Raw genomic sequence first — 21,603 nt, forward strand, 5'->3', positions numbered from 1 at the left:
TTCGGGAGCTGAAGCGTCGGTTTTCTTCGGCTCCGGTCTTATGTCAGCCAGATGTCTCACTTCCCTTCCAGGTGGAGGTTGATGCTTCCGAGATTGGAGCGGGGGCTGTTTTGTCGCAGAGAAGCCCCGATGGCTCTGTGATGAAGCCATGTGCTTTCTTTTCAAGAAAGTTTTCGCCTGCCGAGCGGAATTATGATGTCGGTAATCGGGAGCTGTTGGCTATGAAGTGGGCATTTGAGGAGTGGCGACATTGGCTTGAGGGAGCTAAACATCGTGTGGTGGTCTTGACTGACCACAAGAATTTGATTTATCTCGAGTCGGCCAAGCGGCTGAATCCCAGACAGGCTCGTTGGTCGTTGTTTTTCTCTCGTTTTGATTTCATGGTCTCGTACCTGCCGGGTTCAAAGAATGTGAAGGCTGATGCTCTTTCTAGGAGTTTTGTGCCTGACTCTCCTGGAGATTCAGAGCCAGCTGGTATCCTTAGAGAAGGGGTGATTTTGTCTGCCATCTCCCCAGATTTGCGACGTCTGCTGCAAGAGTTTCAGGCGGATAGACCTGACTGCTGTCCACCGGAGAGACCGTTTGTCCCGGATAGATGGACCAACAGAGTCATCTCCGAGGTTCATTCTTCGGTGTTGGCGGGCCATCCTGGAATATTTGGTACCAGAGACTTGGTGGCCAGGTCTTTTTGGTGGCCTTCCTTGTCGCGGGATGTGCGTTCCTTTGTGCAGTCTTGTGGAATTTGTGCTCGGGCGAAGCCTTGCTGTTCTCGTGCCAGTGGTTTGCTGTTACCTTTGCCTGTCCCGAAGAGGCCTTGGATGCACATTTCCATGGATTTTATTTCAGATCTCCCTGTCTCTCAGAGAATGTCTGTCATCTGGGTGGTGTGTGATCGTTTTTCTAAGATGGTCCATTTGGTGCCCTTGCCTAAGTTGCCTTCCTCCTCCGAGTTGGTTCCACTGTTTTTTCAAAATGTGGTTCGTTTGCACGGGATTCCTGAGAACATTGTTTCTGACAGAGGATCCCAGTTTGTGTCTAGATTTTGGCGGACCTTTTGTGCTAAGTTGGGCATTGAATTGTCTTTTTCGTCGGCCTTCCATCCTCAGACGAATGGCCAAACCGAGCGAACTAATCAGACCTTGGAGACTTATTTAAGATGTTTTGTTTCTGCTGACCAGGACGACTGGGTTACTTTTTTACCGTTGGCCGAGTTTGCCCTTAATAATCGGGCTAGTTCTGCTACTTTGGTTTCTCCTTTTTTTTGTAATTCGGGGTTTCATCCTCGTTTTTCCTCGGGTCAGGTGGAGCCTTCTGACTGTCCTGGAGTGGATGTTGTGGTGGATAGGTTGCATCAGATTTGGAATCATGTGGTGGACAATTTGAAGTTGTCACAAGAGAAGGCTCAGCTCTTTGCCAACCACCGTCACTGTGTGGGTCCCCGACTTCGCGTTGGCGACTTGGTGTGGTTGTCTTCTCGCTTCGTTCCTATGAAGGTCTCCTCTCCTAAGTTCAAGCCTCGGTTTATCGGTCCTTATAAGATTCTGGAAGTCCTTGGCCCTGTGTCATTCCGTCTGGACCTCCCGGCATCATTTGCTATTCATAATGTGTTCCATCGCTTGTTGTTGTGGAGGTATGTGGTACCTGTGGTTCCTCCGGTTGAGCCTCCTGCCCCGGTGCTGGTTGAAGGAGAATTGGAATACGTGGTGGAGAAGATCTTGGATTCTCGTGTTTCTAGACGGAGGCTCCAGTATTTGGTCAAGTGGAAGGGCTATGGTCAGGAGGATAATTCTTGGGTTGTCGCCTCTGATGTTCATGCGGCCGATTTGGTTCGTGCCTTCCATGTGGCTCATCCTGATCGCCCTGGGGGTTTTCATGAGGGTTCGGTGACCCCTCCTTAAGGGGGGGGTACTGTTGTGAACTCTGTTTTTGGGCTCCCTCTTGTGGTCACTGGTGGTATGGTGTGACTTTTGCTTTGGGCTCCCCCTGGTGGCTTTGTTTGTTATCCTGCTGGTCTCTGGCTATCAGCTGGTTCGTTATCCTCTGGGAGGTTCCTATATAGCTCTGTTTTACTTCCACTTGTTGCCGGCTGTCGATGTAATCAGTGCTACTCAGATTCCTTCTGACTACCCTGCTCCCAGTCCATCAGGACAAGCTAAGTTTTGTTTGCTCATTTTTTGATCAGCAGTGTTTATCATGTTTTCTTGTCCAGCTTGCTAAAATGTGACTCCCTCGCTTGCTGGATGCTCTAGTGGACTGAGTTTCTCCCCACACACCATTAGTTGGTGCGTGGGTTCTTGAAATCTCAGGATGGATATTTTGTAAGGGTTTTTTATTGATCGCATAGACCCCTGCTCTATTTTCTGCTTTCTAGTACTAGTGGGCCTCTTTTGCTGAATCTGATTTCATCCCTACGTATGTGCCTTCTTCTTAATTCACCGTTAATATTTGTTGGGGGCTTCTATATCTTTGGGGATTATTTCTCTGGAGGCAAGCGAGGTCTTTCTTTCTCTTTAGGGGTAGCTAGTTCCTCAGGCTGGCTCGAGACGTCTAGGAATTTTTTAGGCACGTTCACCGGCTACCTCTAGTTGTTTTGGATAGGTTCAGATTTGCGATCAGTCCAGTTACCATCTCCCTAGAGCTTGTCCTTAGTTTATTCACTTGCTGGTCTATTCGTGATCCTCAGCCACTAAGAATCATAACACACTTGTATGTAAAATGTCACCAATAAAAGCTTTAGCTCAATTCACAAAAAAGCAAGTTCCCATCATCTGTAAACAGAAATATAGGGTGCATCCACATTATAGGTAGCACAAAGACTCTGGAAAAGTGAAGTGACTCCTTGCCCTCAGAAGAAATTCAGCAAAGTCTGTGCTTCCAAATCCAAATGCCCCCTCCAAGTGTGTCTAAACTACATATAGCGCCCACGTGTTTGGCATTCCTGTAGTGATGAGAGCTCAGGCACATCAGAGGCTCTCCAAACGCAACATGGCGTCTGCTAATTATTCCAACACATTTTACATGCAAAAAGTCAATTGACGCTCCTTCCCTTCCGAGGTCTGCCGTGCACCCAATCAGTAGTTTTACCCCACATATGGCGTATCAGCACGCTCAAGAGAAATTGCACAACACATTTTATGGTCTATTTTCTCCTGTTACCCTTGTGGCAATAAAAAAATGGGTCTAAAGGAACATTTTTGTGAAACAAAGTTACATGTTTATTTTTTCATTCCACATTCCATTAATTCCTGTGAAGCACTTGAAGGGTTAATAATCTTAAATGTGGTTTTGAGCACCTTGAGGGGTGCAGTTTTTAGAATGGTATCACTTTGGGGTATTTTCAGTCATATAGGTACCTGAAAGTCATTTCAAATTGAGGTGGTCCCTAAAAAAATGGTTTTGTAAATTTCATTGCAAAAATTAGAAATTGCTGGTCAACTTTTAATCCTTATAATTTCCTATTTTTTATGTTTTAATAATCGTACTGATGTAAAGTAGACATATGGGAAATGTTATTTATTAACTATTTTGTGTGACATGACTCTGATTTAACCCCTTAATCCCATATGACGTACTATCCCGTCAAGGTGACCTGGGACTTAATTCCCAGTGACGGGATAGTACGTCATATGCGATCGGCCACGCTCACGGGGGGAGCGTGGCCGGGTGTCAGCTGACTATCACAGCTGACATCCGGCACTATGCGCCAGGAGCGGTCACGGACTGCTGTCGGCACATTAACCCCCGGCACACTGTGATCAAACATGATCGCAGTGTTCCTGCGGTACAGGGAAGCCCCCTCCCTGCGTGCTTCCCTGAGACGATCGGTACAAGGCGATGTGCTCACCTTGTACCGAGTTTCTCCTCCCTGCAGGCCCCGGATCCAAAATGGCCGCGTGGCTACTTCCAGGTCCTGCAGGGAGGTGGCTTACCAGCGCCTGCTCTGCTGGTAAGCCAGGAGCAGGGCACGTCAGATCGCTGATCTGACACAGTGCTCTGCAAAACGATCTGTCACTATACAGTGATGTCCCCCCTGGGACAAAGTAAAAAAGTTTTTAAAAAAAATTTTAAATGTGTAAAAAAAAAAAAAAAATCCTAAATAAAGAAAAAAAAATATATATTGTTCCGATAAATACATTTCTTTAAATAAAAAAAACAAAACAATAAAAGTACACATATTTAGTATCGCCGCGTCCGTAATGACCCGACCTATAAAACTGTCCCACTAGTTAACCCCTTCAGTGAACACCGTAAAAAAAATGAGGCAAAAACAACGCTTTATTATCATACCGCTGAACAAAAAGTGGAATAACACGCAATCAAAAAGACGGATATAAATAACCATGGTACCGCTGAAAACGTCATCTTGTCCCGCAAAAAATGAGCCACCATACAGCATCATCAGCAAAAAAATAAATGTTATAGTCCTCAGAATAAAGCGATGCAAAAATAATAATTTTTTCTATAAAATAGTTTTTATCGTATAAAAGCGCCAAAACATAAAAACATTATGTAAATGAGGTATCGCTGTAATCATACTGACCCGAAGAATAAAACTGCTTTACCCATTTTACCAAACGTGGAAAGGTATAAACGCCCCCCCCAAAAAAAAAATTCATGAATAGCTGGTTTTTGGTCATTCTGCCTCACAAAAATCGGAATAAAAAGCGATCAAAAAATGTCACGTGCCCAAAAATGGTACCAATAAAAACGTCAACTCGTCCCCCAAAAAACAAGACCTCACATGACTCTGTGGACCAAAATATGGAAAAATTATAGGTCTCAAAATGTGGTAACGCAAATAAATAATTGTGATGACGCAATAAAAAGCGTCTTTTAATGTGTGACAGCTGTCAATCATAGAAATCCGCTAAAAAACCCGCTATAAAAGTAAATGAAACCCCTCTTCATCACCCCCTTAGTTAGGGAAAAAAAAAAAAAAAAAAAATGTATTTATTTAAATTTTCCCATTAGGACTAGGGTTAGGGCTAGGGTTAGGGTTGGGGTTAAGGGTGGGGTTAGGGGTGGGGCTAGGGTTAGGGTTGGGGCTAGGGTTAGGGCTACAATTAGGGTTAGGGCTACAGTTAAGGCTGGGGCTAAAGTTAGGGCTGGGGCTAAAGTTAGGGTTGGGGCTAAAGTTAAGGTTAGGGCTACAGTTAGGGTTGGGGCTAAAGTTAGGGTTAGGGTTTGGGCTAAAGTTAGGGTTGGGGCTAAAGTTAGGGTTTGGATTACATTTACGGTTGGGATTAGGGTTAGGGGTGTGTCATGGTTAGGGGTGTGGTTAGGGTTAGTGTTGGGATTAGGGTTAGGGGTGTGTTTGGGATAGGGTTTCAGTTAGAATTGGTGGTTTCCACTGTTTAGGCACATCAGGGCTCTCCAAACGCGACATGGCGTCCGATCTCAATTCCAGCCAATTCTGCATTGAAAAAGTAAAACAGTGCTCCTTCCCTTCCGAGCTCTCCCGTGCGCCATAACAGGGGTTTACCCCAACATATGGGGTATCAGCATACTCAGGACAAATTGGACAACAACTATTTGGGTCCAATTTCTCTTGTTACAATTGGGAAAATAAAAATTTGGGGGGCTAAAAAAACATTTTTGTGGGAAAAAAATTTATTTTTATTTTCACCACTCTGCGTTATAAACTGTAGTGAAACAATTGGAGGTTCAAAGTTCTCACAACCCATCTAGATAAGTTCCTTGGGGTGTTTAATTTCCAATATGGGGTCACTTGTGGGGGATTTTTACTCTTTAGGTGCATCAGGGGCTCTGCAAATGCAACGTGACGCCTGCAGACCAATCCATCTAAGTCTGCATTCCAAATGGCGCTCCTTCCCTTCCGAGCTCTGCCATGCGCCCAAACGGTGGTTCCCCCCCACATATGGGGTATCAGCGTACTCAGGACAAATTGGACAAAAACTTGTGCGGTCCAATTTCTCCTGTTACCCTTGGAAAAATACAAAACAGGGGGCTAAAAAATAATTTTTGTGGGAAAAAAATGATTTTTTATTTTCACGGCTCTGCTTTATAAACTGTAGTGAAATACCTGGGCTGTCAAAACACATCTAGATAAGTTCCGTAGGGGGTCTACTTTCCAAAATTGTGTCATTTGTGGGGGGTTTCAATGTTTAGGCACATCAGGGGCTCTCCAAACGTGACATGGTGTCCCATCTCAATTCCAGTCAATATTGCTTTGAAAAGTCAAATGGTGCTCCTTCCCTTCCAAGCTCTGCCATTTGCCCAAACAGTGGTTTACCCCCACATATGGGGTATCGGCGTACTCAGGACAAATGGCACAACAACTTTTGGGGTCCAATTTTGTCTCTTACTCTTGGGAAAATAAAATATTGGGGGCGAAAAGATCATATTTGTGAAAAAATATGATTTTTTATTTTGACGGCTCTGCATTATAAACTTCTGTGAAGCAATTGGTGGGTCAAAGTGCTCACCACACATCTAGAAAAGTTCCTTAGGGGGTCTACTTTCCAAAATGGTGTGACTTGTGGGGGGTTTCAATTATCAGGGGCTCGCCATACGCAACATGGCGTCCCATCTCAATTCCTGTCAATTTTGCATTGAAAAGTCAAATGGCGCTCCTTCCCTTCCGAGCTCTGCCATGCGCCCAAACAGTGGTTTACCCCAACACATGGGGTATTGACGTACTCAGAACAAATGGCACAACAACTTTTGGGGTCCAATTTCTTCTCTTACCCTTGGGAAAATAAAAAATTGGGGGCAAAAAGATCATATTTATGAAAAAAATATGATTTTTTATTTTTACGGCTCTGCATTATAAACTTCTGTGAAGCACTTGGGTTAAAGTGCTCACCACACATCTAGATAAGTTCCTTAGGGGGTCTACTTTCCAAAATGTAAACATAAGGATGAATGACCTCAGGGAGATCAAAACATCCAACACTGCGGAGACACCATCACGTGTTTCTCAACGCAGTGATCCAGAACACTGCCCCCATCCCTAAAGGGAAATATGTAAATGCATGTAGAAAAGCCGCGTAGACACCATCACGTGTTTCTCAATGCAAGCAATGAATAGGCAGGTCTTTCACCGGAAAGGAACAACCATGGGAAGGGCAGCATCCAATAAAGGAAAACCACCTATGCCAAAACATGGTATCCATCCACAGACAGCTGATTCGGGGTATTTGCCCCTCATCAGTGTGGAGTAGGAAACTGGCTATTAGGAGCAGTGCCTAGTGAAAAGGCTATGAACAAAAGGATGAATGACCTCAGGGAGAAATGACCTCGAGGTTCAAAGCTGTCAAAACACATCTAGATAAGTGTTATGACCTCAATGGCAGAGGGTCTCAGGAATAAATACCAAGTCTGCAAACACAAAAAAACAGCTCATAGGGCAGTGGTAACTGGGCTGACCATATATCTAATCCTAGCACCACAAATAGCAGTAGCCGGGGAACGTGCCTACGTTGGTTCTAGACGTCTCGCGCCAGCCGGAGAACTAACTAACCCTAGAAGGGAAAAGAAAGACCTTTCTTGCCTCCAGAGAAAAGACCCCAAAAGTTGGATACAAGCCCCCAACAAATAATAACGGTGAGGTAAGAGGAAAAGACAAACATAAGAATGAGCTAGGTATTTAGCAAAGAGAGGCCCACTAGCTAATAGCAGAATATAGAAAGATGACTTATATGGTCAGCAAAAACCCTATTAAAATATCCACGCTGGATATTCAAGAACCCCCGAACCGACTAACGGCCGGGGGGAGAACACCAGCCCCCTAGAGCTTCCAGCAAGGTCAGAACTCACATTTAGTACAAGCTGGACAAAAATAGAAGCAAAGCAAATAACCCAACAAACAAAGAAGCAAGACTTAGCTTAATTTTGCAAAAACCAGGACCAGCAGACCAGAGCAACAGAAGGATCTGATTACAACGATGCCAGGCACTGGACTAAGGATCCAGGAAGTTTATATAGCGACACCCCTGGACTAACGACCCAGGTGAGTGCCAAACTGAAGAAAGACAATCCCAGAGTCATATCACTAGTGACCACAAGAGGGAGCCAAAAAGTCTAATTCACAACAGTACCCCCCCCTTAAGGAGGGGTCACCGAACCCTCACCAAGACCACCAGGACGATCAGGATGAGCAGCGTGAAAGGCACGAACTAAATCGGCCGCATGCACATCAGAGGCAACCACCCAGGAATTATCCTCCTGACCATAGCCCTTCCACTTGACCAGATACTGAAGCCTCCGCCTGGAGAGACGAGAATCCAAGATCCTCTCCACCACGTACTACAACTCGCCCTCAACCAACACCGGAGCAGGAGGCTCAACAGAAGGAACCACAGGTACAACGTACCGCCGCAACAAAAACCTATGGAACACGTTGTGAATGGCAAACGACACCGGAAGATCCAAGCGAAAGGACACAGGATTAAGGATTTCCAATATCTTGTAAGGACCGATGAAGCGAGGCTTAAATTTAGGAGAGGAGACCTTCATAGGAACAAATCGAGAAGACAGCCATACCAAATCCCCAACACGAAGTCGGGGACCCACACCGCGGCGGCAGTTGGCAAAACGCTGAGCCTTCTCTTGTGACAACTTTAAGTTGTCCACCACATGATTCCAGATCTGCTGCAACCTATCCACCACAGAATCTACCCCAGGACAGTCAGAAGGCTCCACATGTCCCGAGGAAAAACGAGGATGGAAACCAGAGTTGCAGAAAAATGGCGAAAGCAATGTAGCGGAACTAGCCCGATTATTAAGGGCAAACTCAGCCAACGGCAAGAAGGTCACCCAATCATCCTGATCCGCAGAAACGAAACACCTCAAATAAGCCTCCAGAGTCTGATTAGTTCGCTCCGTTTGTCCATTAGTCTGAGGCTGAAAGGCAGACGAAAACGACAACTCAATGCCCATCCTAGCACAAAAGGATCGCCAGAACCTGGAAACAAACTGGGATCCTCTGTCAGACACAATATTCTCAGGAATGCCGTGTAAACGAACCACATTCTGAAAGAACACAGGAACCAGATCGGAAGAGCAAGGCAGCTTAGGCAAAGGCACCAAATGGACCATCTTAGAAAAGCGATCACACACCACCCAGATGACAGACATGCCCTGAGACACCGGGAGATCTGAAATGAAATCCATGGAAATGTGTGTCCAAGGCCTCTTCGGGACAGGCAAGGGCAAGAGCAACCCGCTGGCACGAGAACAGCAAGGCTTAGCTCGAGCACAAGTCCCACAGGACTGCACAAACGACCGCACATCCCGTGACAAGGAAGGCCACCAAAAGGACCTAGCCACCAGATCTCTGGTGCCAAAAATTCCCGGATGCCCTGCCAACACTGAGGAATGAACCTCGGAAATGACTCTGCTGGTCCACTTATCAGGAACAAACAGTCTGTCAGGTGGACAAGAGTCAGGTCTACCAGCCTGAAATCTCTGCAACACACGTCGCAAATCCGGAGAAATGGCTGACAAGATAACTCCCTCTTTAAGAATACCAACCGGTTCTGCGACTCCCGGAGAGTCAGGCACAAAGCTCCTTGAAAGAGCATCAGCCTTCACATTCCTTGAACCTGGTAAATACGAGACCACAAAGTCAAAACGGGAGAAAAACAATGACCAGCGGGCCTGTCTAGGATTCAGGCATTTAGCAGACTCGAGATACATCAAATTTTTGTGATCAGTCAAGACCACCACACGATGCTTAGCACCCTCGAGTCAATGACGCCACTCCTCAAATGCCCACTTCATGGCCAACAACTCCCGATTGCCAACATCATAATTCCCCTCAGCAGGCGAAAACTTCCTCGAGAAAAAGGCACAAGGTCTCATCACAGAGCAACCAGGGCCTCTCTGCGACAAAACGGCCCCTGCCCCAATCTCAGAAGCATCCACTTCAACCTGAAAGGGAAGTGAGACATCAGGCTGGCACAAAACAGGCGCCGAAGTAAACCGGCGCTTCAACTCCTGGAAAGCCTCCACGGCTGCAGGAGCCCAGTTAGCAACATCAGAACCTTTCTTGGTCATATCCGTCAAAGGTTTAACAATGCTAGAAAAATTAGCAATAAAACGACGGTAGAAGTTAGCAAAACCCAAGAACTTCTGAAGACTCTTAACTGACGTGGGTTGAGTCCAATCATGAATAGCTCGGACCTTGACTGGGTCCATCTCCACCGCAGAAGGGGAAAAAATAAACCCCAAAAAGGGAACCTTCTGTACTCCAAAGAGACACTTTGAGCCCTTAACAAATAAAGCATTCTCACGCAAAACCTGAAACACCATCCTGACCTGCTCTACATGCGAGTCCCAGTCATCAGAAAAAAACAGAATATCATCCAGATAAACGATCATAAATTTATCCAGATACTTCCGGAAAATATCATGCATAAAGGACTGAAACACTGAAGGAGCATTAGAGAGCCCAAAAGGCATCACCAAGTACTCAAAATGACCTTCGGGCGTATTAAATGCGGTTTTCCATTCATCTCCTCGCTTAATGCGCACAAGGTTGTACGCACCACGAAGATCTATCTTGGTGAACCACTTGGCACCTTTAATTCGGGCAAACAAGTCTGACAACAGAGGCAAAGGATATTGAAATTTAACAGTGATTTTATTCAAAAGCCGATAGTCAATACAAGGTCTCAAAGATCCGTCCTTCTTGGCCACAAAAAAGAATCCCGCACCAAGAGGGGAAGAGGAAGGACGGATATGCCCCTTCTCCAGAGATTCCTTGATATACGAACGCATTGCGGTATGCTCAGGTACAGACAGATTAAATAGTCTTCCCTTAGGAAATTTGCTACCTGGAATCAAATCTATGGCACAGTCACAGTCCCTATGAGGAGGCAGAGCACTGGACCTGGACTCGCTGAACACATCCTGATAATCAGACAAATACTCAGGAACTTCCGAAGGAGTAGAGGAAGCAATAGACACCGGCGGGGAATCACCATGAATACCCTGACAGCCCCAACTTGACACAGACATTGCCTTCCAATCCAAGACTGGATTATGAGTCTGTAACCATGGCAAACCCAAAATGACCAAATCATGCATTTTATGCAGAACAAGAAAACGAATCACCTCCCGATGTTCAGGAGTCATGCACATGGTTACCTGTGTCCAAAACTGCGGTTTATTTTCCGCCAATGGCGTAGCATCAATACCCCTCAGAGGGATAGGATTAACCAACGGCTCAAGAACAAAACCACAGCGCTTGGCAAATGACAGATCCATAAGACTCAGGGCAGCACCTGAATCCACAAACGCCATAACAGGGTAAGAGGACAATGAGCAAATTAAAGTCACAGACAAAATAAATTTAGGTTGCAAATTACCAATGGCGACAGGACTAACAACCCTTGTTAGGCGTTTAGAGCATGCTGATATAACATGTGTAGAATCTCCACAGTAAAAACACAACCCATTCTGACGTCTATGATTTTTCCGCTCATTTCTGGTCTGAATTCTATCACATTGCATCAAATCAGGTGCTTGTTTAGACAACACTACCAGAGGATTAGCGGTTTTGCGCTCCCGCAAACGCCGGTCAATTTGAATAGCCAGCGCCATGGAATCATTCAGACTTGTAGGAATGGAGAAACTCACCATCACATTCTTAATGGCTTCAGAAAGGCCATTTCTGAAATTTGCGGCCAGAGCACACTCATTCCACTGAGTAAGCACGGACCATTTCTGAAATTTTTGGCAATACACTTCAGCTTCATCCTGGCCCTGAGAAATAGCCAGCAAGGCTTTTTCTGCCTGAACCTCAAGATTGGGTTCCTCGTAAAGCAATCCGAGCGCCAGAAAAAACGCATCAATATTTGCCAATGCCGGATCTCCTGGCGCTAGCGAGAAAGCCCAATCCTGAGGGTCGCCCCGTAAAAAAGAGATAACAATTTTAACTTGCTGAGCTGAGTCTCCAGATGAACGGGGTCTCAGAGATAGAAACAATTTACAATTATCCCTGAAATTCCTAAACTTAAATCGGTCTCCAGAAAACAGTTCAGGAATAGGTATTTTAGGTTCAGACATAGAACTACTGGTAACAAAATCTTGTATGCTTTGCACACGAGCAGCAAGCTGGTCCACACTTGTAATCAAGGTCTGGACATTCATGTCTGCAGCAAGCTCAAGCCACTCAGAGGTAAAGGGGAGGAAGAGAGGAAAAAAAAAAAAAAAAAACCTCAGAATTTCCTTTCTTATTATCCCACTTCTGCAATGCATTAAACATTCAATGTTGGCCTGGCATACTGTTATGACCCCAATGGCAGAGGGTCTCAGGAATAAATACCAAGTCTGCAAACACAAAAAAACAGCTCATAGGGCAGTGGTAACTGGGCTGACCATATATCTAATCCTAGCACCACAAATAGCAGTAGCCGGGGAACGTGCCTACGTTGGTTCTAGACGTCTCGCGCCAGCCGGAGAACTAACTAACCCTAGAAGGGAAAAGAAAGACCTTTCTTGCCTCCAGAGAAAAGACCCCAAAAGTTGGATACAAGCCCCCAACAAATAATAACGGTGAGGTAAGAGGAAAAGACAAACATAAGAATGAGCTAGGTATTTAGCAAAGAGAGGCCCACTAGCTAATAGCAGAATATAGAAAGATGACTTATATGGTCAGCAAAAACCCTATTAAAATATCCACGCTGGATATTCAAGAACCCCCGAACCGACTAACGGCCGGGGGGAGAACACCAGCCCCCTAGAGCTTCCAGCAAGGTCAGAACTCACATTTAGTACAAGCTGGACAAAAATAGAAGCAAAGCAAATAACCCAAAAAACAAAGAAGCAAGACTTAGCTTAATTTTGCAAAAACCAGGACCAGCAGACCAGAGCAACAGAAGGATCTGATTACAACGATGCCAGGCACTGGACTAAGGATCCAGGAAGTTTATATAGCGACACCCCTGGACTAACGACCCAGGTGAGTGCCAAACTGAAGAAAGACAATCCCAGAGTCATATCACTAGTGACCACAAGAGGGAGCCAAAAAGTCTAATTCACAACAGATAAGTTCCTTAGGGGGTCTACTTTCCAAAATGGTGTCACTTGTGGGGGGTTTCAATGTATAAGCACATCAGAAGCTCTCTAAACGCAACATGGCATCCCATCTCAATTCCAGTCAATTGAAAAGTCAAACGGCGCTCCTTCCCTTCCGAGCTCTGCCATGCACCCAAACAGTGGTTTACCCCCACATATGGGGTATAAGCGTACTCAGGACAAATTGTACAACAACTTTTGGGGTCCATTTTCTCCTGTTACCCTTGGTAAAATAAAACAAAATGGAGCTGAATTAAATTTTTTGTGAAAAAAAGTTAAATGTTCATTTTTTTTTAAAACATTCCAAAAATTCCTGTAAAACATCTGAAGGGTTAATAAACTTCTTGAATGTGGTTTTGAGCACCTTGAGGGGTGCAGTTTTTAGAATGGTGTCACACTTGGTTATTTTCTATCATATAGACCCCTCAAAATGACTTCAAATGTGATGTGGTCCCTAAAAAATATTGGTGTTGTAAAAATGAGAAATTGCTGGTCAACTTTTAACCCTTATAACTCCCTAAGAAAAAAAAATTTTGGTTCCAAAATTGTGCTGATGTAAAGTAGACATGTGGGAAATGTTACTTATTAATTATTTTGTGTGACATATCTCTGTGATTTAAGGGCATAAAAATTCAAAGTTGGAAAATTGCAAAATTTTCTAAATTTTCGCCAAATTTCTTTTTTTTTTCGCAAATAAACGCAAGTTATATCGAAGAAATGTTACCACTATCATGAAGTACAATATGTCACGAGAAAACAATGTTAGAATCGCCAAGATCCGTTGAAGCGTTCCAGAGTTATAACCTCATAAAGGGACAGTGGTCAGAATTGTAAAAATTGGCCCGGTCATTAACGTGCAAACCACCCTTGGGGCTTAAGGGGTTAAGGAAGGGCATAAAAATTAAAAGTTTGAAAATTGTTAAATTTTCACCCCATTTCTGATTTTTTTCACAAATAAATGCAAGTCATATCAAAGAAATTTTACCACTATCTTTACAATATGTCACGTAAAACCAGTCTCAGAATCAGTGGGATCTTTTAAAGCGTTCCAGAGTTATGACCTTAGAAAGTGACAGTGGTCAGAATTCAATAAATTGGCCTAGTCGGGAAGGTGAAAATAGGCTTCGGGCTGAAGGAGTTAATCGACCCCGTAGTGCCAATTGATATTGAGCCAAGATTCACGTTTGGTATATACTCACTGATTCTGATGTGTTAACATCTAGTAAGTGTAAACATCTCCCCTTGTTATTTGAAGATTCATGTTTGGTATATACCAACTGTTCTTATGTCTGTTTGTAAGTGTTCAAAGTGATTTCAATCACTTGATGTTTTATATTTTTTCTGTAAAGCTTGAGTGTTTAATTATCTTGCATAGTATTGCCTGTTCTGGTCTCGAGTTATTTGATAAATTGTTTAGCTAGATAAAATGGTCCTTGATCTTAGCAGATTCTTTTCCATATATTTAGCTGTGGTCTAAGGGAGGTCTAGGGGAGGCACACGTGTTGGGTGCACATGTATTAGTGTGCGATATCTTTTGAAGTGCTCAGCAGTTGGACAGGGAAGGTGACAGGTAAGGTATGCCAGACATTCAAACAAATATACTAATTCTTTAACAGTGCATTATTTATTTGACCATATCTCTTTGCTTCATTGTCCTAGCTGCTGTTTTTTCCACAACGCTCTTATGCATGAAGACAAGGAATACGGTAGACCTGTCTTCTCCCGACTCTGCTCAGTGTATGACTAACTCCCCTCTCCCATACTCTGACCACAACCCTTTTTCTTTCTCTGTCAATAATGTTGCGCCACTCAGCATACAGCTGAAAATCCTCCAAAAATTCAAAAATACAGCTGAAAAAGGGCAGCACCGCTTACCTGCCTGGGTCTCTGAACAAATGCACTACAGGATGCAGCCAGCCCATGTAGCAAAGATGTTGCAAAACACAGGTGCAAAATACTAAATAGACAGCCAACCTACCAGTTCATGGAGGGGGTGACTGCTTAGTATAAATTTGCACAATAGAGGCCTGTTTAGGGCGCTGTTCACATGCAGGTAATGCATAGTGTCTGGTTCTCAGCCTATTAGTCATGCCGCTACTATTCGCTTAGGCGGGCTGGCCCGCACTCTCTCAATGCATCCCATGAGAACACCCCTGTATACAAGACCCAAGCGTGAGGACCCTTGATGTAGGGTTGGAAGCTTGCATATCTTGGCCAAAATATGGACCAGTACCTCACATATTTGTATGTATTTTGTGCACTTTATTTTTCAGGATGCAGCCAAGCCCAGCACGTTGTGAACAGCACCCTATACAGGCCTTTATTGTGCAAATGTATACCAAGCAGTCACTAACTCCATGAAATGGTAGGTTGTGAGTGGCTGTCTATTTAGTATTTTGCACCTGGGTTTTGCAACATCTTTGTATATGGGTTGGCTGCATCCTGTAGTGCTTTTGTTCAGAGACCTGGGCAGGTAAGCGGTGCTGCCCTTTTTCAGCTGTATTTTTGAATTTTTGAAGGATTTTTAGTCCTCTTTTGTGGCTTTGCTACTAAGCCCACTCTGCATACCCCCACTTACCAAACATACAGGGATCTACATGCCATCAATACCCAGCACCTTTTGGACAATCTACTGCCATCCTTAGCGCCAATCTCTTCTTTCTCCTGTCCTGACTTCACATTGTCACATTACAGTAAGACATTGCCCTGTATGAAGCAGCTCCCCCTACACACAGAGATACCCAACACAGATGGCAGTGACCCTGGCACATGCTGCTAACACGTATTCTCCACCAGTGCTCTACGTGTGGCAGGATTCAATAGAGAAAACCACTTTCATCAGAAGACTTCTCTGAGCTGTTTTGTACAGGACTCATCACCAACCTAAGCATTTATGATCTGCCACTTCCAAGAAAATATCAACCATATTCGTCAAGACATTTTAGCTCAATTCCCCCAGGGCTTGGATTCCCTTCCCTCCCGCACCTTGAATTCACTTTCCACCTTTGAACCTGTAAAAGAAGAGGAAGTTAACAGGCTCTTTGCTTTTTATCGCACTACAACCTGCATCTGAGGCTCTATTCCTTTACATCTCCTTCAGTCTCTCTTCCAGTTGTCACTACACTACCTATCTAAAATATTTAACCTTTCTTTCATTTGGTATCTTTCCTTCCTCATTTAAACATGCCATCCATAACCCCTCTACTAAAAGAAACATCCTTGGACCTGAGCTGCTCTGCTAACTACAGACCTGTCTCTAATCTCCCCTTCATCTCCGAAATCTTGGAACGCTTGGTCCACTCTCGACTGATCCACTATCTCTCAGATTACTCTATTTTTGACCCTTTATAATCTGGTTTCTGCTGTTTGCACTCTAATGAAACTGCCCTCACTAAAGTCTCTAATCATCTATTAACAACTAAATCTGTTGGCCACTACTCCCTGCTGATTCTCCAGGATTTCTCTACAGCATTTGACACTGTGGACCACCAGCTCATTCTCACTATGTTCCTCTCTATAGGCTTCAAAGAAACTGCAATTTCTTGGTTCTCTTCCTACTGCTCTGACCGCTCCTTTCACTGTTTCATTTGTCAGCTCATCTTCCTCTCTTTTTTCTCTTACTGTAGGGGTTCCTCAAGGTTCAATCCTAGGCCCTCTACTCTATCTACTTTGCCCCTATTGGACAAGCCATCAGCAGATTTGGTTTCCAGTACCATCTATATGCTGATGACACCCAGTTATACACATCTTCTCCTGACTTCACCCTGATCCTAATACAACACACCAGGGATTGCGTGGCTGCTGTCTCTAAGATCATTTCCTCTCTCTAGCTGAAATTAAATCTCTCCGAAATTGAACTTCTCTTGTTTCCCCCTCTACTAACCTACTTATACTTTATATTGCATTTTCCTTGGGTAGTTCAACTATAACTCACAAGCAGCACGTAAAATGTCTTAGGGTCATACTGTATTTGACACAGAACTTTTTTTAAAGAAGAAAATTGGAAGCATGTGACACAAAGAAGCAGGAGGATAAGGAGACAGTCGGCACCCATACCGCTGAAGAACTGTTACCAGGCTCTCATGTAGGACAACTATGAAAATGTACATCAAAAAAGTGCTTTGCCCACAAAGAACACCCCAGTAAAGAAATCAGAAGCCTCTTAAAGGGAGAAAAAGAAGTGCTGTGGTAAAGAAGAAAAGGAGAGTGATGGTCGTGGGGGATTCCCTACTCAGAGGAACAGAAACCGCTCTCTGCCAACTGGACATTACTTCACGAGAAGTGTGCTGTCTTCCAGGTGCCCAAATCAAAGATGTGTCTGATAGGGTATCAGGACTTTTCAGTGCTAAAGATGACTACCCATGCCTATTAATACATGTAGGAACAAATTACACAGCAAGAAAAGAACTGGAAACTATAGGGAGAGACTTTGAAGACCTAGGCCGGAAAGTGAAGGAACTGGGAGTGCAGGTAGTCTTCTCATCCATCCTCCCAATGGATGGACATGGACCAAGGAGATTAAACAGGATTCTAGAAATGAAGAATTGGCTGTATCGATGGTGCTGTGAGCAACGTTTTGGGTTTCTTGACCATGGAGTGAATTACCTGCATGATGGAGAGTTGCATTTTACGAAAACAGTTAAACACATATTTGGTAGACGCCTTGCTACACATCAGGAGAGCTTTAAACTAGAGCATTATGGAATGGGAAATATACAACCAGGAAGAAATTTGCAGCTAATTAATTCTTTTAAGAACCCAGCTAATAGAAGTTGAGAGGAAGAACAAAAAACAACAAACTCTGAATGAAAATAGAGGAGCAAGAGAAACCGACTACAAACTAAAATGTGTCTATACCAATGCACAGAGCATGGGAAACAAACAAGGAGAATTGGAGCTTCTAACACAGGAAAAGAGATATGATGTCATAGACATCACTGAAACTTGGTGGGATGATACACATGCTTGGAAGATAAACCATGAAGGCTACAACTTATTTATTAGAAACAGGATTAACAAGAAGGCAGGAGGTGTTGCATTGTATGTTTGTACATTGTATGTATGTATGTTAGGAAAATGTATATCTCCACAGAGATCCAAGCTTTAGAGACTGGTAGCTCTGTAGAAACTGGGTAAGAATTCAAGGAGACAAGAACAGAAAGGAGGTGTTTACTATAAGCCACCTGGACAGACTGAAGATATGGATGAACTCTTTTTACATTCCCTAGCCACACCCAGGCCTGTTTACTGCCACACCTGTTCTCAATCAAGAAATCATTTAAATAGGACATGCCTGACAAAGTGAAGTAGACCAAAAGAACCTCAAAAGCTAGACAACATACCACGATCCAAATAAATTCTGAAACAAATGAGAAACAAAGTAATTGAGATCTATCCATGTGGGAAAGGTTATAAAACCATTTCTCAAGCTTTGGGACTCCATTGAACCCAAGTGAGGGCCATTATCCACAAATGGCGAAAACATGGAACAGTGGTGAATCTTCTCAGGAGTGGCAGGAGGACCAAAATTACCCCAATAGTTCAGAATTTACTGATCCAAGAGGTCACAAAAGACCCCACAGAAGCATCCAAAGAACTGCAGGCCTCACTTGCCTCAGTTAAGGTCAGTGTTCATGGCTCTACCATAAGAAAGAGACTGAGCAAAAATGGCCTGCATGGCAGAGTTCCAAGATGAAAACCACTGCTGAGCAATAAGAACACAAAGGCTTTTCTCAGTTTTGCCAGAAAACATCTTGATGATCCCCAAGACTTTTGGGAGAATACTCTGTGGACTGACGAGACAAAAGTTGTTGTTTTTTTTAAGGTGTATGTCCCATTACATCTGGTATAGAAGTAACACAGCATTTCAGAAAAGGAACATCATACCAACAGTAAAATATGGTGGTAGTGTGATGGTCTGGAGCTGTTTTGCTGCTTCAGTATCCGGAAGACTTGCTGTGGTAAATGGAACCATGAATTCTGCTGTCTGGCAAAAAATCCTAAAGGAGAATATCCGGCCATTTGTTCGTGACTTCGAGCTCAAGCACACTTGGGTTGTGCAGTAGGACAATTATCCAAAACACACCAGCAAGTCCACCTCCGAATGGCTTAAGAAAAACAAAATTAAGACTTTAGAGTGGCCTAGTCAAAGTCCTGACCTTAATCCTATTGAGATGCAGTAGTATGACCCTAAAAAGGCGGTTTATGCTCAGAAACCCTCCAATGTGGCTGAATTACAACAATTCTGCCAAGATGAGTGGGTCAAAATTCCTCCAGAGCGTTGTAAAAGACTCAGTGCCAGTTATCACAACTGCTTGATTGTAGTAGTTCCTTCTAAGGGTGGCCAAAACAGTTATTAGGTTTAGGGGCCTACTACTTTTTCACACAGGGCTCTGTAAGTTTGGATTTCTTTCCCTTAATAATAAAAACCTTAATTTATAAACTGCATTTTGTGATTACTTGTGTTATCTTTGTGCAATATTTAAATTTGTTTGGTGATCTGAAACATTGAAGTGTGATAAACATGCAAACGAATAGGAAATCAGGAAGGGGCAAACACTTTTTCACGCAACTGTATATCGGTGCCTTACTTCAGAGGCACATGTCATAAATTCTTTCCAAATACCTCTGGCGAATTGTTCAAAACATTGTATACACAGAACCTAATTCTTTTCTCTATCTTTGGTCCCTGGCAGTGTATCACTGTTTATAGAGAGGCAGACATGCTGTTCCTAAGTCAGGCAAAGCTGGAGGACAGACCACACTGCGGAGCTGGTGTGGTAGCCTTATTGGTTTTACCCAAATTTAAAACATTGACCAGTATTCATAAGAGACCTATTAAGGGACATTATGTATTTCCATTTTGTTATCTCTTAATTTGAAAGGGAGAGCTCAATTCATTCACATACTTTGCGTGGGTGCACTTATCATCAGCACATGTTTGATTTCTCCATTCACAGCAATGGTTCCACTTGCAAATGATGTGCCCATCTTACTTTGGTCCTACAAAACGTTAACCATTGAAAATATTTTGTTTTAAACAAGAACATAAATCACAGAAGCATTTTAATTATATCATACACTCTTGATGTATGGTCCATTACTTCTTAGTTTACAGGTCAGTGTCATCTAGCCTGTCCCTACTACGCACCTATCCATTCCCATATTCTCCTAGAAGTTGATTGTTAAACATCTGACTTCATGCACGTGACAGAGTGATTTATTTATTTTTAGGAGAGAATTGTATTTTTACTGTATATGGCTGCATGCATGGCCTCAGCTCAAATGCATTTATGAAGGACCACGGGCCATAAAAAGGGTGGCTTGCACAGAAATATTGACTTTTTTGCCCATTTTCAGGCATCCTCGATGCTTTTCCTGAAAGCCGGCAGTGCTTACCAAGAGGTGACTGGCCACCGCAGTCCAGTGGATTCATTATAACTTACAGCAGGAATTCATGTACAATATAGTGGAAATCTATGGAGGCTCATAACTATTGAAGTTTTTGGTTTTCAATGAATGGGCAGTCCAGGTGTACTGACCATATTAAGAAGGGTGCACCTCTTCAAGGGAATTTGTCTGATTTTGCTACCCTATCTGAGAGCAGCATTTTACCAAAACTACAGCAAGCAGTCCAGTAAGTGACACATGACTGGAATCAGGGTCTCTGTCTTTACATTATGCTGCTCACAGATTTTGGTGGCACATACCTTGCAACATTTTAAACCTATGCTCTGAAATTTACACTGATTTGTGGAATTATAATTGGAAGCAAATGAGATCAATCCATGAACACAAGCTTATAAAATCTCATCTGCGATATCATTAAAATCCATCATTTAATAATCCTTTTAATTCTTATAATCTATGATAAATCATTTTAATCTGTCATTCATAATACTTGATAGCAGAATATTCTATTAAAACCATGATCATGAGAATGACTATATTAAAGGAAATTCATTTTCATTTACAGATGACTAGTTATAATAATACAGAAAGGGCACTTACTTCACTCCCATGCAGAATAAAAGATATGTTTTTACTCAGTGGGTAGAATCCATATGTTTTGCCTAAACTTTGTGGAATGTCACAGTAATGTCTATAAAAAGTAAAATCAGTTTTGTGTTATTGAATGCAAAAACTCCAACATAGAATCAGAAAAAAATCATCCAAGTTTATTGAGTTGATAAAACAATCCTTTATATCATTATATATTATCTTATTTAGTGGTGTACCGATCAGTGCACACATTCATTGGCATTGGTAGCGTCCTATGGGCCCTGATGCAAAATTTGGACTTGGGCCTCCATCAACATATTGGTCAGATGTACAGGCCCTTATAATAATGTCATTCATCTGTTCCCCTATCCTCTAATAATGTCCTCCATCCTGTAGTAATGTCCCCCTTCCGGGACTCTATCCTTCAATAATTGCCCTCTTCCTGGCCCACATCCTGTATTAATGCCCTCCATCCTGTAATAATTTCCCCCCTGTCCAGGCCTCTATCCTGTAATAATGTCCCCCATCCTGGACCCTATCCTTTTAATAATGGCCCCC

At 43.3% G+C, this 21,603-nt stretch overlaps 1 protein-coding gene across 1 annotated transcript in view; it reads right to left on the minus strand.

The window, feature by feature from the left end:
- The window catches only part of GPLD1 (glycosylphosphatidylinositol specific phospholipase D1), a 127,621-nt gene that overhangs the window by 20,916 nt on the left and 85,102 nt on the right, over positions 1 to 21,603 (minus strand). The window contains exons 19-20 of the mRNA XM_077269978.1: positions 21,055 to 21,145; positions 19,953 to 20,046 (exon numbers count right to left, since the gene is read on the minus strand). Of these exons, the coding sequence (XP_077126093.1) occupies positions 19,953 to 20,046; positions 21,055 to 21,145 (185 nt within the window). The remainder of the gene's footprint in view (positions 1 to 19,952; positions 20,047 to 21,054; positions 21,146 to 21,603) is intronic.

This window comes from Ranitomeya variabilis, chromosome 6, assembly GCF_051348905.1.
Source record: "Ranitomeya variabilis isolate aRanVar5 chromosome 6, aRanVar5.hap1, whole genome shotgun sequence".
In the NCBI taxonomy this organism is placed as follows: domain Eukaryota; kingdom Metazoa; phylum Chordata; class Amphibia; order Anura; family Dendrobatidae; genus Ranitomeya; species Ranitomeya variabilis.